Source organism: Vanacampus margaritifer, chromosome 4 (assembly GCF_051991255.1).
Source record: "Vanacampus margaritifer isolate UIUO_Vmar chromosome 4, RoL_Vmar_1.0, whole genome shotgun sequence".
Taxonomy (NCBI): domain Eukaryota; kingdom Metazoa; phylum Chordata; class Actinopteri; order Syngnathiformes; family Syngnathidae; genus Vanacampus; species Vanacampus margaritifer.
The window spans coordinates 3121342-3148572 of NC_135435.1; the positions used below are offsets into that span (position 1 = coordinate 3121342).

Here is a 27231-nt window from a genome sequence, read left to right on the forward strand (position 1 = left end):
CTGACCAAGGAAATATGCTAATCAACTGCATCAGCCGGTGATGTAATACCCTCTGCGATGGTTTTAAACTGTCACCTTGCCAAAGGCACTGTAGCAGATCATGGTGTTAAGACAACCAAGTCCACTTTGGTGGAAGCTGTCACCAAAAGATTTGCTGACATTGAAATTTAGCCTCTCTACAGTGTGGCAACCATTGCAGATCCAAAGTGAGAAAATATATCCGTTCCTAGGGCCTCCCGCTGTTGGGACATGCATGGAAAACCTCTCCAGGGAGGCGTCCAGAAGGCATCCAAACCAGATGCCCGAGCCACCTCAACTGGCTCCTTTCCACGTGGAGGAGCAGCAGCTCGACCCTGAGTTCCTCCCGGATGACCGAGCTTCTCATCCTATCTCTAAGGGAGAGCCCGGACACCCTATGCAGGAAACTCCTTTTGGCTGCTTGTATCCGGGACCCACAGCTCGTGACCATAGGGGAGGGTTGGAATGTAGATCAACCAGTAATTCGAGAGCTTTGCCTTTTGGCTCAGCTCCTTTACCACCACAGACAGATAGAGAGTCTGCATCACTGCACCGATCCGCCTGTCATTCTCCCGCTCCCTCCTGCCCTCGCTCGTGAACAAGACCGCAAGATACTTGAACTCCAATTGAGGCAGGATCTCCTCCCCAACCTGGAGAGAGCATGCCACTCTTTTCCGACTGAGGACCATGGTCTCGGATTTGGAGGTGCTGATCCTCATCCCAACTGCTTCGAACTCGGCTGCAAACCGCTCCAGTGAGAGTTGATGAAGCCAACAGCACCACATCATCTGCAAAAAGCAGAGATGCTATACTGAGGCCACCAAACTGGACCCCCTCAACGCTTCGGCTGTGCCTAGAAATTCTGTCCAGAAAAGCTATAAACAGAATCGGTGACAAAGGGCAGCCTTGGTCCAACCCTCACTGGGAACGAATCCGACTTACTGCCTTAATGCCAAACTCAGACATCGGTCGTACAAGGACCGAACAGCCCGTATCAGGGGGCTTGGTACCCCATACTCCTGAAACACCCCCCACAGGACTCCTTGAAGGACGCAGTCAAACGCCTTCTCCAAATCCACAAAACACATGTAGACCAGTTGGGCGAACTCCCATGCACCCTCGAGGACCCTGCCGAGGGTGTAGAGCTGGTCCACTGTTCCACAGCCGGGACAAAAACCAAACTGCTCCTCCTGAATCCGAGATTCGACTTCCCGACGGACCCACCCCTCCAGCATCCCTGAATAGAACTTACCAGGGAAGTTGAGGAGTGTGATCCCTCTAAAGTTGGAGCACACTCCCATTAATTTCTTTTAATGCACCACATACGCTCCTTGACATGCCTGGGAGGCGGGTGGATCGGAGCAGAGGGGGATATAATTTCCCTCTGCTCCGGTTCACCTGCCCCCAATTTTAATGCAAAAAGTTGGAGTACACTCTCCGGTCTGCCAATCCAGGGGCACTGTCCCCGATGTCCATGCGATGTAGAGGCGTGTCAACCACGACAGCCCCAAAACATCCAGAGCCTTTAGGAACTCCAGGCGGATCTCATCCAACCCCGGGGCCTTGCCACCAAGGAGCTTTCCAACCACCTCAGTGACTTCGTCCCCAGAGATAGGAGAGCCCACCTTGGAGTCCCCAGACTCTGCTCCCTTAAAGGAAGACGTGTCGGTGGAATTGAGGAGGTCTTCCAAGTATTCTCCCTACCGATTCACAACGTACCCAGTCGAGGCTAGTGTTAATGGTGCACTGCTTTCCTCTCCTGAGATGCCGGATGGTGGACCAGAATTTCCTCAAAGCCGTCCAGAAGTTGTTTTCCATGGTCTCACCGAACTCTTCCCATGTCAGAGTTTTTGAGCAGTAGCCCCCCTCCCACCCAACCCCCCCGCGCCTATTTATTTTTTTAATGCACCACATACACACACTGACATGTCTGGGAGGCGGGTGGATCGGAGCGTGGGGATATCATTTCCCTCTGCTCCGGTTCACCTGCTCCCAATTTTAATGCACCACACACACACACTTGTATATACAATACAATACATATACAAATACAAATACAATAAAATGGTTTTATATTTATATGTTTTTTTCCCCCCACAAATATACAAATGGTCAGTCCTCACATTTTAATTTTACAAATTGACCAATTGCAAAGTAAATGTCCTGCTCTCTTTAAAGGTGGGGTCTTTAGTTTTGTCCGTTTGTGTTTCTAAACACAACCGTTTGTGTTTGTAAACAACCAATTCAAAACTGACTCCTCCCATGGCTCAACCCCCACTCTTCTCATCAACATTGCGCCTACCTTCAGCGACTACCCCCTATGTGATTGGGTGGAGGGGTAAACATAGACTTTCCGCCCACAAACGTCTCTTCATGTTAAAACATAACAAAATGGCAAAATACAGGGTGGGGTGGTGGTGGATGATGACAAAATCACCACCACACATTAACAGAAGCCCAGAGGTGTTGATTGAGAAGGATTACATGTGTATACATCCAGTGTTTAAGAAGTGTTTATTTCTGAGTGAAAACTAGAGACCTCACCTTTAATGAAGCACAAGCGTTTTTCTACTGGTCTCCTGAAAGGTAATGATTAACGTACAAGGATTACACCCGAGGCCAGTGATTTATTTATAGTTAAATGTCTTATTTGTCAATCATTCTGCAACATTGAATTTCATGTCAAATTAATATGATTTCCCCCTTGAAGGTACAAAGACAGATTTTATTCTGAAGCACTCAAGACCAAAACGCACGGACTGCTTCTTGGTATGATGACAAACGGCACCCATGGGTACGCAAACCAAGAATCTGAAGAGGAGAACACAGGCCAGCCAGCAGAGAAAGTGTTGTGTCCTGGATCCATGTCCTCAATGTTTGGAAGAAACCCAGTAGCAGCCTAACGCAGACCATGCAGCACTATCAGAGATGATCATCTACCTCTCAGAGCCACCCATCTCTCGGCATGCATCACCACTGGAGTATTGGAAAACTAACAAGGAACACTTTCCAGACCTTGCTGGAGTAGCAAGAGCCTACCTGTCTGCACCCTGCACGAGAGTGTGGAGAGTGGAGAGTGAGCGCCTTTTTAGCTCTGCACCCGACATTGTGGATGAACGCAGGAATAGACTCATGCCTGAAAATGCAGAGATGCTCCTCTTCATTAAAACAAAAATCTTCCCACAGTGTTGGCTAACATGCCATAGACACTTAGCCTATGCAAAGGCTGCTGAATATTTTTTCCTTGTCTAAAACAAATGCACTTTAATGCTGTTTCTGTCAGATAACATTAATGTTACCAATTGTTATAAAAAGGGGAAATTTTACTTTTCATGCTAAGCAACAGACTTGCTATACAGTAGCCTATTATTTATTTGCACAAGATTGTTTATCTACGCACAAGAGACTAAGCCAAGTTCCAGGGTAGTTTCAATTTAGGGAACTTATTGAATAGTTTATTTGAATGAAGCCTGCATGTGACTTTTTTTGTATTGTTTTGTTTTATTCATTTTTTCCTTTCAGACACATTATTACAGGTTACATCGATCACATAATATCATTTGCAACATTGACATCCAAAAGAAGGGCTGGGCTGACGGGTAGAAGCCATGGCTTATTAGTAACCCGTCCCCATTGATTCTTACTATACGCATCAGTCATATACATTGGTTATAAGAGTCATTGATTCACATTGTTATCAATCCCAGACTTAAGTCTGCACACTCCTCACTCAGTTCATCTTGAGTGATATCTGTGTGTAAGTTGCAGCTAGTACCAATCATTTGCAATTGGTAAATCGGTTCCCAGACGCCACCAACAGGCCCACCCAAAACAGGCAAGCAGCCAAGGCGAGCGAATGCTCGTTCACCAGTAGCGTCTTCGCTGACCTTGGATCAGCTTTCACACATGTTGTGGCTTCCAGAAGAGTAGATGGGCTTGCATTCTGCGTATTGCGTCCACAGCAATGTTCACTCCATTCTGGTCAGTTCAGCTACCACTGTTGGCCAGCATTCGATGATGCTTAGATCTTTATACTCCTGAGCACTCACCAAGGCTGGATCCACAATTAATCCCAAATCTCTGAGTTGAGTTGTCACTTTCTGCTTGACAGTCTCGTTCGCTGAAGCTGGGTCAGAATCAACTGCACTTGTGCTGGTCGCAGCTCTCACCCGAGGGCCGCGGCGCGGTTTTATCTGGATACCTGTAACTATCACATCGTTCATTCAAAGATTCTGTTCCAAATCATCCACTTTTTGTTCCAAGGTGACAATGCGTCAATCTTTTTCTTGTGTCTCTTTCTTCAACTGCTCAATTTCCTGCAGAAGTGGCTTGGTGCTCTTTTTCATTTCAAGTATTTCGGTGACCATTTCTTTGAGTTTTGTAAGAGAAGATTTGATCTCCTCAATTTCGTCAGCTCTTTTTCCGCCACAATGCAATGCAACAATGTAGTTAAAAATCCCAATGTCAACAAAATAGAAGTCACGAGCGAGTGCAGGAGCAAGTACAGATGTGTCCTTCCTCAACAGATGCGTCCTTGATTAATTTTTTACCTTATATTGTGATCCATGCAAAATTTGCGTGGCATACTATTTATTTGATTTTTTTGCAATTTTAAGTCTGTTGAGACCGCTGATTATTTCAATCTGTTAAAGATTGTGCACTAAAAGCTGGTAAATGTACGTTTTTCCGTTATTTTTTGACTTAATAGTTGATGTATCGTGCCAGCAATGGTTTTGTATTAATTTTCTTGAAAAAGTAAATGTTTTGTCTAAAATTAAGATGATCATTTGTTTTTGTTTTTTTTCAGATAATATAGCCAATGGCACTCATAATAAATACATTGAAAAAAAATACAGATAATCAATGTGATCAGTATCGTCCGATCTTACTCATGAATGATCGGTATCGATATCGGCAGCATAAAACCCCGGTCGGAACATCCCTAGAAAAAAGGATAAAAAATAAAGGTATTCAAATTAATGTCATAGCCGTAGAGAACAAGAAGACCATGTGTTATGTGAGTCTATAGAGAAAACAGTATGAGGAATACATTTCCCAAATGAAAAAGTTATTAATAAGTTTATATAAACTACTGGTATGGTGTATTTGAATTGGAACATACTCACTACTAAATGTACATTTCAGAACTGTACGGGTTTTTCTGTGTTTAGAATGTTTTATTTTTCACCTCCATTCATTTCTCCCAGAGACAGCAGTGAACTTTAATGGCTGTTCTTGTATTTCCTTTTTTCTACATCCTGATTTATTAGCAGATTAGGAGAGCTACTCGACCGTTTACCTGTCACAGCTATTTAAATTAGAAATGCTTTTGCATGTGATTTGTGTGTGGAATGTTCGATGGCAAACTGTTTGCATCTCCAACTGTCCCTGTCCTCACAATATTAAGAAAACATCATTTGACAGTGGTGCTTTGATCAATTTATAGAAGAAGGCATTAACCTATGTTAATGGAGCATAGCCACTATACACAACAGATAAATATATAAAAAAATATATGCAGTTTTAGTCTCCATATTAGAGTGTGAAAGGCAGTCTTCTTGCAAACATCACATAGTACAAATTAACTATTTGACTGCCAAAAACGTTAAATGACGTTTAGTAAAAACCTACAGAGGACGTTAAAAGACGTTCTCCAATTTTTTTTTTTTGGAAACGGGTGGAGGAAAGCCTTGGCCAGCTGGGATGAAAGTTTCAAGCAGATCTAGTTAGCCTAATGACTATTTTTGGCCCCTAGATGGCAGCAATGACTCTCTTTTGACAAGATTGGGTAGGCATTAGTAGAAGACGTGAGGCGGAGCTAGAGGGGACAATGGCTGGGGAAGGGAAGAGAACATGGCGACCGGTTGCAAGCAGCTCACGCTCGAGCAGTTTTTTTCAAAGACGAAAAGCATCGACCAACGCTAAAGAGCACATTGATGACGACGATGATCATCATTGATGATGATGATGATGGTGACTCCGAGGTTGGAAGCGTTGACGCGGCAGTAGAAGACGTGAGGCGGAGCTAGATGGCTGAGGAAGCGAACAATGGCGACCGGTTGCAAGCAGCTCACACTTGGGAATTTTTTTCAAAGACGAAAGTCATCGACCAAAGCTAAAGAGCACATTGATGACGACGATGATCATCATCGATGATGATGATGGTGACTCCGAGGTTGACACCGAAGTTGGAAGCGCTGACGCGGCTGCTATGACGACGTCATAAAGGTTCACGGGCTAGCGATGCTAACACCGGAAAACGCGGTGCACAACCGAGCACGCTCAGGCGGACGTTCAATCGGGCAACCAAGAGTACCCCGAGTCCAATGTATATTCATCGGAGGAGTGGGTACAGTCTGCTACTTGCTATTCCCCGGAAAAGAAGGCCGTCAAGAAAGTGTAACGTCTAAACGCGAAACGGACAATCGAGGTGAAACGTATCTGTTGTGCAAATCCTGCTCCGTCTCCTTGCACGCAGGGCAGTGTTACAAAAAGAAAAACTGTATTTGAAACATCCACATAATTGTAAATAGTACCACAGTTGCACACATTTGTAAATAGTTTGCGAAATTGTTTTGTCAAATTGTTACACTGTTGAATGGAAATAAACGTATTTTGCAATCTAAAAACACTTTTTCATTGTTGGTGGTGGTGTATTACAGAAGTAAAGCACTATTTAGGTGTTTGTTGCATCATTCATGGACAAAAAGAAGTGTAGAATTCACTAGAGTGCATGAAATAACATTGTTTCAGAAAAAGCTCTTTTTCTCCGCTTTTTGTTTCAAAACAGAGCATTTCGGTGAAACTAACCATTTTCTATTGTTGATTACTGAAGAACGGAATAAGGTAGAAACAAACTTTACTTAACAAACTTGAGAGTTCAATCTTTCATTTGGTAGTATGTGTGTTTCCATAGTCCAAACACAACGTTTTCTGTGGACCTTGAAAGATCAGTCAAAATGCTTAAATCGGCTGGCACTGGCGACATCCCGTTTCTGAAAACGTCTGGCAGTCAAAGAGTTAAAAGCATTACTCTACTGTACTTGAGTAGAATTTTTTTGTATCTGTACTTTATTTCGTTATTTATTCTTCTGGTAACTTTCCATTTTTGTCTACTCCTCCCTCTTCATAAATCGACACCTTAAAATAATCATTTAAGTCATTTTTTGCCTATTTTTCAGGAAACAAAAAATTGATTGCTAAGCCACCCCAGTGATCAAACACATGCGAGATGTGGTGTCTAGCATTAGTCAAAACTTTATCAGTCATACTAAACATAGTTTACTTTAGGGCTGAAAGATTATGGAAAATAATGTAATTGCGATCTTCCCCCCCAAAATCGCGATTGCCATATCATATGCAAAAAAATTTTTTCAAGGTCCTTTTCAATAAACTTTTTACCCAACAAAAACTTAAATATAATAAACAATTACAGATCTATTATATATTACAGGATTTAATGATGAAGGCAAATTATGTCTTAATATCACAGTTTTTTGTACTATAATTACAGTTACAGTTAAAATTTACCACTTCAACTTTTCATGTTGCATGGAAACACTGCACTTTTAAACACTGCATCTTATCAATAAATAAATTAAATTTACATATTTAAAAAATAAAACTTAGCCATCTCCAGTCAGTAAACTCACACATGCTAAAGTGTAGGCAAAGTAAAATTACATTTTCCGATTTGATTTCAAGCGGTTAAGAAAATGGATGGATGGACGGATGGATGGATTTAAAAAAACACTAGCATTCTGTAGCAATCCTTGTGGGTGGGTCACGGGTTGCTTAGTTTCCCATGGTCTGGACGGGGAGTGAAGGCAAACACAGACTTGTTTTGATAAGCTAAGCGCATTTGGAACTGTTGCGTTCTGTCTGGCGTGGTTTTTGTGGAGGACCAGAAGTGCCAAAATTAAATAAATGAATACGTCATTAAATAAATGTGTCATGAAATAATTAAATGTGTCATTTATTAATTAAATATGGAACTAAATAAACCAATAATTAAATAAATGTGTCATTCATTCATTAAATCACCTATATATATATATATATATATATATATATATATATATATATATATATATATATATATATATAATTATTTCTGTATTTAGTTTATTTTTAGTCGATTATAAATCTAGCATTTTAGTCTTTAATTTAGCCTGACTGTCAACGTTTTAGTCTAGTTTTAGTCAGGACAATCAATTTTACCCAAGTGTATATCTTTTGTCAGCAGATAATGTTGAAAATTGCAGATCTGAAACTATTTGACATAAAATTTTCTCCCATCTTTTTGATGGAAAACAACGTGACACACAATTACAGTAGATCAGCTACTATGGCTACATGCTACAAGCTAGTAAATTAGCCAGCATTAGTTAGTGGTCAGGATTAATATTATTGTTGGAATGTTATAGCCGTTGGATTAATGTTACATTGTAACTATAATTGACTTTTCTTTTAACCGTTCATCGTGAATCCACCTCCTGTCTGTCCCATGTGTTAATGTACATGTTGCACTCGCCAGCTGCAGCTTTGTTAGGGTGTGTGTCACTGTGTCACACTTCAGTGTAACAGTGACAGATTAGCAGAGACAAGATTTTACAAAATCATGTAATTTATGGATGGATATATATATATTTATATATATATATATATATATATAATTATTTCTGTATTTATTTATTTTATGGTCCTGTTGCAGTGTTATACAAATTTATTTTAGCTGTCAAACTTGCCCGTCAAAGTTAGTGGGCGGGGATAAAGCCTGATTCACTCAAATCTTGTCTAATCGACTGCTTCGGCCTGAAATGGTTAGAAACATGGCGGCTACGGTGATGGATTTTCTTGCTGATATAGCGTGATCGAGGCTTGTTGTGGAAATACAACATCAAAATAAAAGCGATATTTTTACTATTTCAATAAAGTACCATTTTGACTTGTAGGTGTTTCCATTGAACAGTGATTTGCTTCTGAAGCGTAGTTCTTGTATTGTCCCGCCTCGACTCTTGCGAGACTTCGCAATTCTTGTAGGCGGTCACGTCACGTTACTGGCTCTTCATGCAACGTCACCAGAGTAAATTGTTTGCGTGTATGGAGCCGTAGCATCCTTGGCTCTATAGCTAAACTGCTCGGGAAGCAATTCCGACACAAAAGCGAGTGGCCCTGTACTTCCTACTTGCTTTTCTCTGTGACTGCGTGGGGTCACATGACTACAGGAAAATGCGAAAAAAGTGTTTCCACTTTTGTGAAATACTTCAATTTCAACACGTCTCAAAAAGCACCTCATGAGAGCGTAAATTGGAGTCTAATGGAAACGCACCTCCTGAGGTGAATAGTGCCACCCAGCCTATCGTGTTTATAAGCTACTCACTTTGCATCAATTAATTATTCTGAAATGAATTTACCATGACTTGGTGAGCAGGGTGACCAATCAGGTGTTGGGAACTGCCCACCAAACTTTGATGGGCGAGTTTGACAGATAATATAAATTCACGAAACACCGCAATACCATGAAATAATTTAAACACAATCTGCTTTTTCCTTTGGTCATTGAATCGGTGGAGGCTGATGTCTGTTGATCTCACTCTGCTTTATCTATCCTTCCTTCCTTTACTCAGGCTTTCCTTTGGTCTCTTGAGGTCTCCCTAATTTGTTGGAATTTAGATGTTTCTGGGGTTGGTGAAAGATTCTGATTGGTAACCCGCTGGGTAATAGGAGATGTCTGGTCGGTGCTGGATTTCACTTTCCTTTCTTTTCTTTGATCCTTCCTCGGGTCTCCTGACAACCTCACGACTCTAGCTGGATCGTGAAGTATTCGATTTAGGTGAACGGTAAGGGATTTTTAATAGGTTTTAGGTGAATTAATGAGTACACACACACACCCGCACATACTCACGCACATACAAAAAAAAGAAAAATAGAAGAAAAAAAAGAAAAAATGAAAAAATGAAAAAATAGAAAAAAATAGAAAAAAAAATGAAAAATAGAAAGAAAGAAAAAGAACAAAAAGAGAGAGCAATGATGATGACATGTCGAATCGGTAAGATTACCGAATGTACAATACTGAGCTCTCTCTCTCTTAAAAAAACAAAAATAAAAATAAACTAAAATTTATCAGCCGCTGCCGCACACTTGCGTGTACACGTGACACTATGGCAGCCAAAAGGTCATAACTCACAACGATTTTAAAACCAAGATCAAACAGATTAAACATGTTAGACACTCGTCTCAAGGTCTCATGAGACAAAAAAAACTCACCAAAATTACGTGCACTTATGGCGTCAGGCTTTAGTTACAGCGGTGACGTTCCTGCCTCCACTTTCCCCCCCTCAGCTCCGTGTCAATGAGCATTTAAATCACAGTTTTTCACGATTACGTAATCGCGTTTCATCAAACCGCGATTTAATTGCAAATGCAATTAATCGTTCAGCACTAGTTTACTTGCATGGAAACGTGCAAATTACAGTGTGAGTGTGTCACGTGGTGACTGAGCGAGAGAGAGAGAGAACAACGAGACAGACAGAAAGAGGGACAGAGAGAGAGATTAACTAGTTTATTTGAAATTTTGTGAGCTGAACTGAACTATTTTTTTTTTCAGCAGCGGGGGCAGGCCAACTTTCGGTTGTGAAAATTCGGTAGATATTTTTTCACGTTATGCCTGGGGTGGCGGGGGCCGACAGACATTAATTCGTCAAGGGGGGTTGCATCATAGTTGGTGTCTGCAGGGCTCTACACTCACTTTTACACTAGCTTTTTCAGTTGGTTGCACCACACAGGGATTTGTCGCACCTTTTTTTTAAAAAAAATTTTAACGTTTTAATGCATTGATGGATTTCTTGACCATAACAGCGAGTCAAGTTAGACGACACACCACCACACACTTCGAGGGTAAATTTCAAAATGTATTATTTGGTAGTATTTGGTAGTCTTTTATTTTGAAGATGGCCTTAGCAGCGCGTAGTGGATAGCTTGACTCATCCTAGCACTTGATCTGAACGCATCACAGTGCAAAGATTCGTTGCACAACTACTTAAAACAGTGGTTCTCAACCACGGTCCTCAAGTAGCCCCATCCAGCCTGTTTTCCATGTCTAAACACAGGTGTTTCAAACGATTAGCTAATCAACAAGCTCTGCATGAAGCCTGATTATGATCCTCAGGTGTGTTGGTTGACATGGAAAACAGGCTGGATAGGGGTACTCGAGGGTCGGGTTGAGAACCAGTGACTTAAAACATGCACTTGTGCCGAGGGACTGATTTATTTATTTACTTTAACCAGCAAACACTGTAAAGTTGGTCGCATTTATGGTAAATTGGTCGCAGTATCGAGCCCGGCTGTCTGGTCATCTTTTTTAACAGCCAATCGGTGTGACACTGTGTGGCTGCACTCCAGCCTCCAACTGCTTTAGTTGAAAATTTGAAGGAGCGGCAGCTACGATTCAGAAGTGGCAGGGCGCTGCCGCTGAATGAATAGAGCTGAAACGCTGAACTTTCCCAACACTGAAATGTCATCTTTTTAACAGCCTATGTCTTTTTTTTTCTCCTTTTTTTTCTGGAGAGCTCAGTTCATTCGGTAATTTTACCAATTTGACATGTCATCATCATTGCTCTCTTTTAAAAAAAATATTTTTTTTTATTAACTCTTTGACTGCCAAAAACATTAAATAACGTTTAGTAAAAACCTACGGAGGAGAGCCAAAGACGTTAAAAGACGTTCACCAAGTTTTTTTGTTTTTTTTGGGAAACGGGTGGAGGAAAGCCTTGGCCAGCTGTGCTGAAAGTATCAAGCAGATCTAGTTAGTATAATGCCTATTTTTGGCCCCTAGATGGCAGCGATGACTCTCTTTGGACAAGATTGGGTAGGCGTCAGTAGAAGACGTGAGGCGGAGCTAGAGTGTTGAGGAGACAATGGCTGAGGAAGCCATAATGGCGACCGGTTGCAAGCAGCTCACGCTTGAGCATTTTTTTCAAAGACGAAAAGCATCGACCAATGCTAAAGAGCACATTGATGACGACGATGATGATGATGGTGACTCCGAGGTTGACGCCGAAGTTGGAAGCGTTGACGCGGCGGCTATGATCACATCATAAAGCCTCACCGGCTAGCGATGCTAACGCCGGAAAACACGGAGCACAACCGAGCACTTCTGCTCAGGCGAACGTTCAATCGGACGACCAAGAGTGCCCCGAGTCCAATGCATATTCATCGGAGGAGTGGGTACAGTCTCATCACGGAGAAGACACTGGTTATGGACTACGATGCCACCATGAATGGAGTGGATAAGATGGATCAGAACATCTCTTACCACCCGGTATAGGAACTGAAGTACATGAGGAAGCCAGACGTAACACCACCGTAACGTCACCGTATCATGATCCTGAGAGTAGACTTGATGGCAACATGGCCAAACACACACTGCAGTATATACTTGCTATTCCCCGGAAAAAAAAGCCAGCAAAAAAGTGTAGCGTCTGCAATCGCAGTGAAACTAATCTGTTGTGCAAATCCTGCTGCGTCCCCTTGCACGCAGGGGAGTGTTACAAAAAGAAAAACTGTATTTGAAACATCCACACAATTGTAAATAGTACCACGGTTGCACACATTTGTAAATAGTTTGCCAAATTGTTTTGTCAAATTGGTACACTGTTGAATGTAAATAAACATATTTTGCTATCAAAAAACACTTTTTCGTTGTTGGTGGTAGTGTTTTACAGAAGTAAAGCATTGTTTAGGTGTCTGTGGCATCATTCATGGAAAAATAAGGTGTCAAATTCACTAGAGTGCATGAAATAATATTGTTTCACAAAAAGCTTGATTTCTCCGTATTTTGTTCCAAAACAGAGCATTTGGGTGAAACTAACCATTTTCTATTGTTGATTACTGAAAAACGGAATAAGGTAGAAACAAACTTTTTTTTTCTGATGAAAGATGAGAGTTCAAACACAGAATTTTCTGTGGACCTTGAAAGATCAGTCAAAATGCTTAAATCGGCTGGCACTGACAGCATCCCTTTTCTGAAAACGTCTGGCAGTCAAAGAGTTAATTTTTATTTTGTATGTGGGTGTGTATGTGCGTGTGTGCGTGCGTGTGAGTGTGTATTCATTAGTTCACCTAAAACCTATTAAAAAATCCCATACCGTTCACCTAAACCGAACACTTCAGAATCCAGCCAGAGTCGTGAGGCCGTCAGGAGACCCGAGGAAGGACCAAAGAAAAGAAAGGAAAGTGAAATCCAGCACCGACCAGACACCACCCACCACCCAACGGGCCACCAACCAGAGTCCTTCACCAACCCCAAAAACATCTAAATTCCAACAAATCAGGGAGATCTCAAGAGACCAAATAGAGACTGAGGAAAGGAAGGAAGGACAGACGAAGCAGAGTGAGATCCACAGACACCAGCCTCCACCGATTCAAAGACCAGAGGAAGAAGCAGATTGTGTCTGAGTTTTGATAGATGCTAGTGTGGTGGATCTGGCATGCATGAAAATCTCCACCAAAGAGGGGAGCCATCGACCCCTGCTAGGACAGAGCAAGCGCAACACCTCAGGGCACCCGGCCACGGCAGCGGCAAGCGCCTATGTCTTTTCTATTTATATTTTTTCACAAAAGATATTTTACTGTTCTACATTTCAATCCAAACTTTCAAAATTCAGGAAAATTTTCAGAAAAAATGTACTCATACCAGTTTACTAGGGAGAAAAGATGTTAATTATACTTACAGGTATTTCTTGTTTTCGTAGACATCATGCAGCTTTAATACATGAGGATGTTCTATGAGTTTCAGAATGGCTATCTCCCGCTCAACCTGGACAAGACAACAAATAAATGTGTTAGCCAAAGACAATGAAATGACATACACAACTTTCAGTCAGAGAGTCCGACTGAACACACACACACACACACAAACTAAGAAAAGAAAACAGATTGAGTGTTGTATGACATAATATGCAGCTAATTTTTCAGACTATTTCCTGATACATGGCTTTCAGTATAGATACCTATAAAAACATAGTTTGTCTGTGTCATGTTTTGGTTTTGTAGGGGTTGGGGTATTTGTTTATTTTGGTTGTGTTTGTTGTGTTTGTCTGTGATTGGTGTTTTCCTGAGTTCTTCCCCTGTCTCGTTATGTCTGATCACGTCTACCTGTGTGTCTCTTCCCTTCCCAGTGTGTGTGACCAATCAGTGCCCTCAGCCTATTGTGTTCCTCAGGTGTGTCTCATTAGTGTTAGTGTAATTAGTCTGTTGTGTTTGTCCTGTCTGTGTAGGAACATTGTTGATGTTGATGTTATGTGTGGGAATCTGTGTTTCTCGTCGCGTCGCTAAGCCCTCGTCACAGTTAAGTCGTTTTTGTCTCAGTTAAGTCATCCACATCTCAGTTAAGTCATCCACGTCTCAGTCTAGTCATCCACGTCTCAATCATGTCGTTCTCACCACCAAGTCTTTTTTGTCCTCACCGCCAAGTCTTTTTCGTCCTCACCGCCAAGTCTTTTTCGTTGTCACCGGCAAGTCTTTTTTGTCATCACCGCCAAGCCTTTTTTGTCCTCACCGCCAAGTATTTTTCATCCTCACCGCCAAGTCTTTTTCATCCTCACCGCCAAGCCTTTTTCGTCCTCACCGCCAAGTCTTTTTCGTCCTCACCGCCAAGCCTTTTTCGTCCTCACCGCCAAGCATTTTTCGTCCTCACGGCCAAGCATTTTTCGTCCTCACGGCCAAGCCTTTTTCGTCCTCAGCGCCAAGCCTTCTTCGTCCTCAGCGCCAAGCCTTCTTCGTCCTCAGCGCCAAGCCTTCTTCGTCTTCAGCGCCAAGCCTTCTTCGTCTTCAGCGCCAAGCCTTCTTTATCTTCAGCGCCAAGCTTTCTTCGTCTTCAGCGCCAAGCCTTCTTCGTCTCAGTCTAGTCATCCACGTCACAGTTTAAGTCATCATCGTCTCAGTCAAGTTGCCCGCGTTCTGACAAGTTGCCTGTGTTCAGTTTGGCCAGCCTCGTCTCGGCGACCTGTCTCCTCTCGCCCAGTCCAGTCTTGGCGACCTGTCTAGTCATGTCACGTCCAGTCCTTGTCCACTCACCTGTCTCTATTTGTTTTAATAAAGCTCTTCACATAACTCTCCATTCTTGTCTCCCTGCTGTTTCTCACTGCATTTGGGTCCACCCTCTCCCGCGCACACCATATCATGACAGTCTGATTTATCAGAGACAAACCGAAGATGTCGTCCTTATTCACATCTTCACCGAAACCATGAGCACACTATTGTACCTATAGCAGAGTCTAATTGCACCCTGCATGGTAAACAGTCAATCAGCTCTCTGCCCCTCCAAATTGCATGTGATTAACTTACATGTGATTATTATAAACTACAGTATATGTTAATTACTGTGTAGTAATTCATTTTAGAGGAGTCAAAAGGAAGACAGGTTGGAGGGGGCAGTAACATAAATTGTCCCTAACAGTAGAAACATTCAGGGTAAACGCATTTAAGAGAAATCTCACCTTCATGGGACTCACACTGTGGCTTGTACAAAACTACTACTACAGATTGACATTTCAAAGCATGTTTTCAACTTGTGACTATTCTTACGTTTTTTACTTGAAGAGGAAGCAGAGAATGCTTCAACACGAGCGTGCTCAATGAAATTAGCTTGTCATCTTAATTTATTTACATTGTCTTCTAGATCTAAATGCCCATTTTTGCTTACTAAGGGAGGGGCAGTAAAGTGGAAAAAGGTCTAAGTGGAAGGAGTGTGGTGGGCATATTGGCCAAGTTGTGCAAATGTTACCTGGCTGAAAGCATGCCCCCCTGTGATATATATATATATGTAACGAATATTGCCCATCACCCTAAATTGTTTTCATTTTATGTGCCTTTTTAAACATTTCCCCCTGGGGAATGCGTGTGCGTGTCTTAACTTTGTGTTTTTAGTTCTAAAGGACTCTTTGAGTTTCCCCCCACCAGCACCAGGTTATCCTCAAGAATCCTGCCGCTCCTAATTAATCTGAAGTCTACATAATTCGGACATACACGGACTCTATGTACTTGACTGACATCAAGTAACTCCTGTAGTTTATCTTTGTACACAACTTGTATGTCTATCTCAAACAAATGATGTGTGTAATTTCTGTAGCCACCTAAGTTTAGCTAATTAGTAAGCTTAGCGGATTCAATAACTTTATGATCGTGGTAATGTTTGAAATGTGTTCAGAATGATAAATGAAGCATCTGGCTTGTCAATTCTGATCAAAAATTACCAAATACTATATAATATACATATACTATATAATACTTTTTTTTTTTTTTTAAATCTTAGTTAGTTAGTTAGGTTGCAAGTTTTCTTTTTACCTTTGATTCGCATTTTCATTAATAGTTTAGGCCAGACATGGGCAAACCCCGGCCCGCGGGCCAAATACGGCCCGTTATGCGTTTCAATCCGGCCCGCCGAACTTATCCAATAAGGCTAGAAAAAAATTATTATTATTTTTTTTATTTTATTTATTTATTTATTTATTTATTTATTTATTTATTTATTTATTTTTATATTTTTATATTTTTTTATTTTTTTATTTTTTATTTTTTTTGTTCAGCTCAGTGGCTGAGTGGTTAGAGTGTCCGCCCTGAGACTGGGAGGTCGTGGGTTCAATTCCCGGCCGGGTCATACCAAAGACTATAAAAATGGGACCGATTGTCACTCTGCTTGACACTCAGCATTAAGGGTTGGAATTGGGAGGTTAGATCACCACATGATTCCCGAGCGTGGCGCTGTTGCTGCTCACCGCTCCCTCAGGGGATGGGACAAATGCGGAGAACAAATTTCGCCCCACTTAGATGGGTGTGACAATCAGTGGATCTTATCTTATCTTATTGGATTTGGATTTGGACATTTACAGCAGGAGACGGCAGGGTTTTGTGTTGAACACAGCAATAATGTCCTGATAGTCCAGAGAATCGGTCAATTCTTTTTTGAAAGTAAGCAGGGACAAAGAGTTCAGTCTATCAGTCAACATTGTGGCACTGTTGCGTGTTTTGATCCTTTTGACAGCTGAAGATAGTCTTTCTACATGTTGTCATGGGTGAGGTGAAGAGCGCGCATGCAGGAGACTGTTGATATTGGTGAATACATCCCCGGGGCGTGCGTCGAGTATTTCTATGAGCGTTTCCTCGTTGGCTTTTGGCTTCTTTTTGAGATGCTGCACAAACACCGTGTGCTATGCGTCCCCCACGGAGATGGAAAAGTGGTCAGAGACGGATTGGATGTACACGCTTTGTCCTCAGCGCGTGATAGGCAGCAGCGGCTATCATGCAGCCGCATGTGTCACACGTACTGTGGGCCCGGGTTAAAAATGGGTGGGCCAATGGAAAAAAATTCTTTATCTTTACGCCTTGAATTGAAATCTATTAATAATAGATGCAGTCACCAGGTTTGACAGATCACAGTGTATGTGCTATTATAATCTATTTACATTTCTCCTCCCACTTTGCCAAATAGTGTGTAAATGCCGCATCTTGCATATTCATTGAGGCAAACGTACTACCTGGATTAGGGCTATTTTATAATAATCATAATAATAATAATAATACATTTCATTTAAAAACAGCACCTTTCAGAACACCAAAGGTCACTTTACAAAGCATAAAAACACAGCAAAAGTTGAGCTAAAACAATAAAAATGAAGCTATTGGAAAAGCTGTTTTAAATAAGTGGATTTTGCACATTTGAAAAACGAAGTCCTTAGTGCACACTATAAGTAAATTGGGTTGTACATTTATCTGTGTGTTTTTACTGTGCTATGAGGTCCAAATGCTCCTGGTCCGGCTCGTCTGTCAAAATTTCAAACCCATTGTGGCCCGCAAGTCAAAAAGTTTGCCCACCCCTGGTTTAGGCTGTGACTGATATATGTGTGTTTACTAAATAAATTTGTTGTCTAGAAATTCAATTTCTGCCAAATCATTTGTGTTTACTGAGTGGATAGGAATTCTCTTATTAAAGCAAAGAACTCCATGAATAACTAAAGTAGCAACTTCAGATTATGAATACTTGATAATAGGATTTTTATTGTTTATTTTGCTCCTACAAACAAGCAAAGTCAACGTGGTGCCCCAGAGTACCGTCTAAATTTCTCATTAAGCCATTACGGCAACCCAAATAATTGCTATATATATATCAAAGTGTATGTTAAATTCTCGATAGAACCCTCTGGAAGGGTTCCAAGTGGAACCTTCATAAAAGGTTCTAACAGGAACCAAAAAAGGGTTCTCCTATGAGGACAAATCAGAGAACCTAAAATGGTTATAACAAGCACTTTTCCACTACTGTAGACCGGTTCCACACCAAGTCTGCCTTGCTCAGCACCGGATGTTGGCGTTTCCATGTGACATTTTCGGGGCCGGGCAGCTACAATGGAACCGCCTTTTAGAACTATCTCGGAGGTGGTTCAGCAGCGCCGGTCGTCTGGGGACGAGCGGAGCTGTGTCGTGACTTGCCACTACTGTTATCTGATTGGCCGACAGCAACGCAATGCCATGGCACACACCCATTTCATACAGTATATACAATAAATATGATAATGTTTTACAACAACGCTGAACTATATTTACAATTTAAAAGGTACTTGTGCATGGGTTTGTAATGATTGTGTTTTTTTTTTTTTAAATCGCAAGTGCACACCACTCACCTTGTCATATGTTCCCATTCACTTGAATGAGCCACAGTTAAATGAATGAGGCTGAGCTCTCCATTCAGAAATAGCGCTGGCGCCGAGCTTCATAAGCTGGTCGTGAAATCAACATCACAAAATTTCATCCATGGTGGTCCACATGAAATTGTAAATATGGTTAAATGTTGGCATACCATGGCACTCGTGAAATGTTATGGCAGAGCCACACACATTGCAAGTGCCGCCGCGCGCCTGTTCTAATGCAATGGAAGCCGTGTAGTGTCGTTCCGTGCGGTGCGGTGTGGTGTGGTATCATGCCGTGCGGGGTTAATGGAAAAGTGGAATAAGACTTAAACTTACTCTTGACTTTATTGATCCCTTTGGGATGGCTCCCTCTGGGAAATTTAAGTTTCCAGCAGCAATAAAAACAGATAGGCATGCAGACAGGAAGAGCAAAAAAATAAAAAATTTAACAAAATAAATTAACACACAAAAACAAAATTCAATCAATCAATAAATAAGGTTATTAAAGTTTCATTTCTGTGTAGTGTAGTGTACTCTACGCCCTCCTCCCTCCCCAGTGAGGAGTTATAGAGTATGATGGCATGGTGGATAAAAGAGTTCTTTAGTCTGTTGGTCTGACACTTGGGGAGCAGCAGCCTTTTACTGAACAGGCTCCTCTGGATGCTGATGGCTGTGTGCAGAGGGTGGCTGGTATTGTCCATAATACCCAGCAGTTTGTCCAGAGTCCTGATCTCTGCCACCGTCACCAGAGAGTCCAGCTTCATGCCGACCACAGAGCCGGCCCGCCTGATAAGTTTGTCCAGTCTGGAAATGTGCTTCTTCGATGGAGCAGGTAGAGGATGGCATCCTCCACGGCAAGACCTGGCTGATACACAAACAGCAGACGATCTAGGGCGTGCGGCACCTGAGGTCTGAGGAGGCTGAGGAAGAGCCGCTCCAACGTCTTCATCAGATGTGAAGTGAGTGCCACTGATTGGAAGTCATTCAGCTTGCTGGGCTGGTTCTTCTTTAGAACAGGAAAGATGCAGGATGTCTTCCAGAGTGTTGGCACTCTGCAGGCTAAGGTTGAAGATCGTTGTACTGGTTCCCCCAGTTCTGCAGCGCAGGTCTTCAGTAGTCTATAGCCGCGTTTCCACCGCAGGACGTCTGGGTATGGGGAGGGGGGTAGGGACTTTCACAGGAACTGTCCTTTCAGCCGGCTCGCGTGTGGCTGTGTCTCCACTGTGGAGTACGACCCATTTCGCGACGTCACGAGTTTCGATCGATACGTAAACGCTGTGCAATAGTTTCTCCCGTGACGTCACCCCAGCACCGTGCGACTAAAATCACAACAAGGAAAGAGAAAAAGTTGTCGCGGTTGCCGTTTTTTCTGCTTTTTTTATGTACTTGCCGTGGATGGATGGTTTGAGTGAGGGACAGCTTTCAGATGAAGAATTTAAAAAGGCTGACTCGCAAGTCACAAGTTTCGATCGACACGTTATCGCCTTTTGATGGTTTTGTGTGATGTCACCCAAGCATGGCGCCACAAAAATCAGAACAACGAGGAAAGAGAAAAACTTGGTGGTGGTTGCCGTTTTTTTTGCCATTTTTTATGTAATTGCTGTGGATGGATGGTTTGAGTGAGGGGAGACAGCGTGATGAAGAATTTGAAAAGACTAACAGTAGAGTGAAACGAAAATAGGCAAAGGATTATTAAAATAATTGTTTTGGTGGAAGAGACTAAAGCCGAGACTGCATCATCGTCGCGCATGAAGCTAAGATATATTTTCTATACAAAATAATTTTTTGCCAATCAGCACAAAAGCCCGGTTGGGAGTTTATCGGGCCGGCGGAGTAACAACCCTCGAGTAGGACCTCCGCTCGTCCCCGTAAGTTCCTGTAAATGTGGCGCAGTTGGGAAGGCTCCTGCAGTGAAGACGCGCACATACGGGGCTGGCCCCATAAATTTACCCCGAAATTCCTGCGGTGGAAACGCGGCTTTGGACACACTTTGTCCGGGCCAGCGACTTTCCTGGGTCGGAGCTTCCTCAGCTGTCCTCTGACTTGATCTGTGGTGAGGAGTGGTGATGATTGTGTTGATGTGGGGGTGGAGGAGGGAGATGTTGTGGTGTCTGTCAGGAGATGTGTAGAGGGGGGAGGGTATCAGATAAATGTATACATGAGTTATCCCAAATTTTGTCTTTTATTAATTGTAAAGCATTTATTTAACCTTGTGAATTTATTCAACATTATGACCTCTGTTTGAACTGTGTGAGTTGGAGTCGACTGCAGTCACAATACAGGAAATGTGCCCTCAACACAAGACAAATGTCCAAGACGAATGGCCGAAACATTTTTATGGTTGAGAAGCTTTTAGTGTTAAAGAATGTCTGCATTGTTGCCTGCGTAAACAATTGTCACATTGCTGCTATGCGTTTTCCCCCAAACCCCTCAGAGCAGTAATGTCCATGTGGTAGGTCAACCCAAATAAAAAGAGAAATAACACAGAGTGTCTCAGAAAGGGTAAGAGCTTGTGATCTGTTCACAACTCTGCTTGTTTCTCCTCGCGAGCCTATATCTCTTGTCTTCCTTCCGTGTCTGTTTATTAAATGTTCTAGGTTGAATGAAGGATTCCAGCGGGCGTGGTGGACTCCAGAAAGACCATGGCCATGGCACAGGCTACCTAGAGTGAGCCTAAGATCCTTTTTTGAGGACTGGAACTCTGCCTGCCAGCTGGGATCTGACAGGCTGACGGCATTCTGACGGACGGAAGACAACAGTGGTGAAAAAAGTTTACTTTCCAGGGGAAAGTGTGAGTGAAAAATATTGCGCGAATGTACTGACGCAATAGTGTAAAACCTTGTGAATACAAGTCAACGGCAAGTGAAAGGGAACGGAGCCCAGTAACGTCCGTGTAAAGAGACGACGCCGGAGACGTGTACGTACTAAAATTCCGTGAAACGCTGACGAAAAGGCATTGTGTGAGTGTGTGAACTGAATGGAAGTGTAGTATCGCTTGATACTTACAGTACTTCATATAAAAAAAAACAAGATTATAAGTGACAACTCATTGAGGAAGTAAAGGCAAGAATTCTCCGCCCTGTTGGGAGCTTGAGAATTACCACAGTGAGAAATTTATTGTCACCCTGTTTTTCAAACATATCAATCCCTAGAACACCCTAGGTGTTGACAAACTGGACCAAAATTTCTAAAGTAGGGGGGTTGAAATACCTGCCCATGAACCGAAAACCAAACGAGATAGAGAAATGAGACTTGAGCTGGCGCTAAGATTAAGACAAGGAAAAAAGTTTGAGCCTTAAGTAAGTAAATAAGTTAATAATGAGTAATTAACAAAGGGCCATAGATGAAAAAAGAGATTTTGATAAAGAAATATTCAAAATTGCTGTGTGCTGTGTTCCTTAAATTGACATTTTTATTTTTAACTTAATATGACAAGAGAACAGATAGTAGGAAAATGCTTGGTGACCAATATAAATTATTTATTACAAATACACAATTTCTATTCTAGATTTGATTGGCAATAAAATATGTTAACATTTGAATGATGTTAAAGTTAAGTAAAAGAAAAGTGCGGAATTAGGATGAAAGAGTGTGAGGAAAATAATTATAGACTAGAACTGCGGGCAGCAATAAAGGGCCCTCGCACCATGGGCCACTTTGGGGTACTTGCTGGTTGGGGTACTGGCACATTGGAAGCAGAATTTCAGTGAAAATGGCATAATAAACCTTTACATATAGATTTTTTTTTTTGCCAGGTGAGATGAGTGTGTAAAGTTTTTTTTGGTCAATGATAAGACCCTCAAAAATCAGCATCCTATTTTATTTTTTGGCATTGAGTTTCTGGCATTGTTTTAAAAGTATATATATATATATATATATATATATATATATATATATATATATATATATATATATATACTATATATACTATATATATACTAATGCTGAATATTACATACAAAAGCACCGGAATCTGTGCGCACTGGATTACGAACATTGGACAATATTCAAAGATTAAGCAATAACTCATTGATTGCACTTGAAGGACAACACTTTGGATTATATTGTTGTGATGATAATTATTTCACTAATATGGTTTTTATGATGGAAAGAAAAAATATTGTTATGCTCTATGATGGTGTAATATTTTGCCTATTTAACAAATACATGGTATTTGTATGTTTTAAATGATCCTATTGTTGAAAATCTTTTTTTTTTTTTTTTTTTTTTTACAGGAGAGCTCAGTATATTGTTCATTCGATTTGACATCATCATTGCTCTCCTTTTTTTTTTTTTTTTTTTTAAAAAATCCAACAAATCAATTAAAAAAATTTTTAATAAATGTTTTTTTTTTGTTTTTTTTAAATACATATACATATATATATACACATATACACACATATATATATATATATATATATATATATATATACATATATACCCTTTTTTTTGTATGTGGGTGAGTATGTGTATGTGCGTGTGTGTGTGTGTGTGTGCGTGCGTGCGTGCGAGCGTGTGTGTATTCATCAGTTCACCTAAAGCCCATTAAAAAAAAATCCCATACTAATAATATAATATAATAATAAATTGCCAGATGCAGAAACATCAATGTAAGTTATCACGATGTAGTGGCTCTCGCTAACAGACAGAATTAAGTAACCGGAATTAGGTTAAAAAATTCTATATACGTAGACCATGTTTCTATAAATTTTGATATTTGGTTTTTATTTGAGGCAGATATTTTTTCCATTAAAATGTGATTTATGAGGAGGTTAGACCATTGGTCGATATTCAGAGTTTGTTTATTTTTCCAGTTAACAAGAATTGTTTTTTTAGCGATAGTAAGGGCTACAAGTGTAGATTGAAATTGTTTATGTGGTAAGTCAGTTGTTGTTAGGTCACCTAGCAAACACAAGTTTGGAGATAAAGGTATCCTACAGTCCAAAATAGCGGAAAGTTTTTCTAAGACTTTAGTCCAGAAATACATAACCGGAGTACATAACCATAAAGCATGAACATAAGTGTCTGTAGTGTTTTGTAAGCATTGGAGACAAATGTCGGAGTCTGAGAGTCCCATTTTCTTCATCATATATTGAGTAATGTATGTTCTGTGAATAATTTTATATTGGATAAGTTGTAAATTTGTGTGTTTTGTCATTTTAAATGCGTTTTCACAAACTTGAATCCAAAAGTCAGGTTCCGGTGCTATAGACAAGTCTGTCTCCCATTTCGAGATGGGTAAAGACATTTTATCAGTATATGAAAGTAACTTATATATTTTTGAAAGTTTTTTTGTTGTTGTCGGAGAAAGCTTGTTAATATCTTTAGCTAAAACAGGCGGTTGGAGCGTACCCCGAAGTGTTGGAATTTTTTTCTTTATCATATTTTTAACTTGTAGATAATGTAAAAAATTTCCGTTTTCTATATTGTATTTTTGGAGCAAGGATGTATATGATATAAACATATTATCTGAGAAGAGATGGTGGAGATGTGTAATTCCTTTCTGCTCCCACACAGCTAAATGAAACGGTTGGTTGTTAAGTTGAAAGTCGGGGTTATGCCATCGGGGAGAAAGTCCACAGGGCTCCACTTGGGCTTTTGTCAATTCTAGTGCCTTCCACCAGGCAGTCACGGTGGCGGAAATCATTGGGTTTTTAAAACAATTATGGCGCTTAATTGATGTTGTAATAAAGAGTAAATCTCGAAGTCTGAGGTTATTACAATCCTTCTGTTCTAGTGCCAACCAACAGTTAGTGTCTCTGTTGGGTTGTGCCCATAGAACGATATATTGTAGCTGGTTAGCTATATAGAAGTACATAAAATTTGGTGCCTCTAGACCACCTTTGGATTTGCTTTTCTGAAGAGTAGATAGACTAATCTTTGCTTTTTTTTTATTCCAGTAAAATTTTGTTACGGCTGAGTCCAACAACTGGAACCATTTAGCCGTAGGTTTAAATGGAATCATTGAGAAAAAATAGTTTATTTTAGGTAAAACTTTCATTTTAATGGTGGCTATTCGTCCTATTAGAGAAATAGGAAGATTATTCCAGCGCTCCAAGTCACTATAAATGTTATCCAGAAGTGGAGAAAAGTTTAAATGAATTAAATCAGTTAATTTAGGTGAGATTTTTATGCCTAAGTATTTTAAATTACCTATAGGAAATGAGTAGTGTGGGTCCTGGCTTGCAGGGTTCCATGAATTTTCTGTAATAGGTAGAAGTGTTGATTTTGTCCAGTTAATAGAATAATCTGATAACTGTGAGAATTTAGTTATTAAATTAAATACTTCCCCTAGCGAAGTAGCCGGCTTTTCTAAATAAAGTAAGATGTCATCGGCATATAGATTAATTTTATGTTCTGTTACCCCAGAGTGAATTCCTTGAATCCTTCTTTCCTGGCGTATGGCTAATGCAAGTGGCTCAATAAATATTGCAAATAATAAAGGGGATAGTGGGCATGCCTGTCTTGTGCCTCTCTGTAAAGTAAAGCTCTGAGATATAATCCCATTAGTAGTAACTGTAGCTTTTGGAGAATCATATAATACTGATACCCAGTGGATAAATCATTTCCCAAAGCCAAATTTATTTAAAACAGCAAAGAGGAAGGACCAGTTAACTTTGTCGAAAGCTTTTTCTGCATCCAATGATATAATAACTGCCTTTTTATCATGCCGCTGTGACATGCTAATAAGGTTAAAGAGTCTCCTAATATTATTAGTAGAGTGCCGATCTTTAATAAAGCCTGTTTGGTCGCTATGAATAATTGTCGAGATTACTGTTTCTAGTCTAGATGTGAAAGCCTTAGTGATAATTTTAATATCAGTATTAATTAGTGAAATCGGACGGTAACTTGATGGAAGGGTGGGGTCTTTTTCTGGCTTTAATAAAAATTATTGTTGAAAATCTAACTGAAGTGGCTGATAGGTGATATGAGAATTTGAGCAAATATGTGATAAATAGGAGGGAAATGTCAGATAAATGTATACATTAGCTATCCCATATTTAGTCTTTTATTAATTGTAAAGCATTTATTCAACCTTGTGAATTTATTCAACATTGTGACCTCTGTTTGAACTGTGCGAGTTGGAGTCGACTGCAGTCACAATACAGGAAATGTGTCCTCATCACAAGACAAATGTCCAAGACAAATGGCCGGAACATTTTTATGTTTGAGAAGCTTTTAGTGTTAAAGAATGTCTGCATTGTTACCTGTGTAAACGATTGTCACATTGCTGCTATGTGTTTCCCCCTAACCCCCTCAGAGCAGTAATGTCCATGTGGTAGGTCAACCCAAATGAAAAGAGGAGTAACACAGAGTGTGTCAGAAAGGGCACAAGCTTGTGATCTGTTCACAACTGCTTGTTTCTCCTCGCGAGCCTATATATCTTGTCTTCCTTCCGTGTCTGTTTATTAAATGTTCTAGGTTGAATGAACCCAACAGAGGGGGAGATGGCTGTGGTGGTGGTGTGTGTGTGGGGGGGGGGGGGGGGGGGTTATGAGGCAGGGGCTGGTTGAACCTATTGAAAAAGTCATTCAGTTCGTTTGCCCTCTCCACTGTCCCCCCTGCGGCTCTGGTCTTTTTGTTGAGACCTGTGATGGTCCTCACACCTTCCCTCATGTTGTTGTCCCTAAGCTTCATCGGCAAAAGAGTGTAGTGGTGAAAATCTGGTCCAATGTTTTTCTCCTTGAGTGTAAGGTGTTCGTATGTAAGGTATTTAATTTTTAGAGCTGTCAAACGAAACAAAATTTTTAAATCAGATTAATCACATCTTAGAATTTTGATTAATCATGATTAACTCTTTGACTGCCAGACGTTTTCAGAAAAGGGATGCCGTGGGTGCCAGCCGATTTAAGCATTTTGACTGATCTTTCAAGGTCCACAGAAAATTTTGTGTTTGGACTATGGAAACACACATACTACCAAATGAAAGATTGGACTCTCATCTTTCATCAGAAAAAAAAGTTTGTTTCTACCTTATTCCGTTATTCAGTAATCAATAATAGAAAATGGTTAGTTTCACCCAAATGCTCTGTTTTGAAACAAAATACGGAGAAATCAAGCTTTTTGTGAAACGATATTATTTCATGCACTCTAGTGAATTTGACACCTTATTTTTCCATGAATGATGCCACAGACACCTAAACAATGTTTTACTTCTGTAAAACACTACCACCAACAACGAAAAAGTGTTTTTTGATAGCAAAATATGTGTATTTACATTCAACAGTGTACCAATTTGACAAAACAATTTGGCAAACTATTTACAAATGTGTGCAACCGTGGTACTATTTACAATTGTGTGGATGTTTCAAATACATTTTTTCTTTTTGTAACACTCCCCTGCGTGCAAGGGGACGCAGCAGGATTTGCACAACAGATTAGTTTCACTGCGATTGCAGACGCTACACTTTTTTGCTGGCTTTTTTTCCCGGGGAATAGCAAGTATATACTGCAGTGTGTGTTTGGCCATGTTGCCATCAAGTCTACTCTCAGGATCATGATACGGTGACGTTACGGTGGTGTTACGTCT

At 40.7% G+C, this 27231-nt stretch overlaps 1 protein-coding gene across 9 annotated transcripts in view; it reads right to left on the minus strand.

Annotated features, from left to right (window-relative positions):
• The window catches only part of LOC144049975 (serine/threonine-protein kinase BRSK2-like), a 163437-nt gene that overhangs the window by 58414 nt on the left and 77792 nt on the right, over positions 1–27231 (minus strand). For 8 of the 9 annotated variants that reach the window (XM_077562746.1, XM_077562755.1, XM_077562754.1 and 5 more), the window contains exon 3: positions 13752–13837. In XM_077562746.1, the coding sequence (XP_077418872.1) occupies positions 13752–13837 (86 nt within the window). Of the gene's footprint in view, positions 1–13751; positions 13838–19037; positions 19073–27231 lie in introns of all 9 variants that reach the window. The other variant, XM_077562748.1, reaches the window with a different exon arrangement.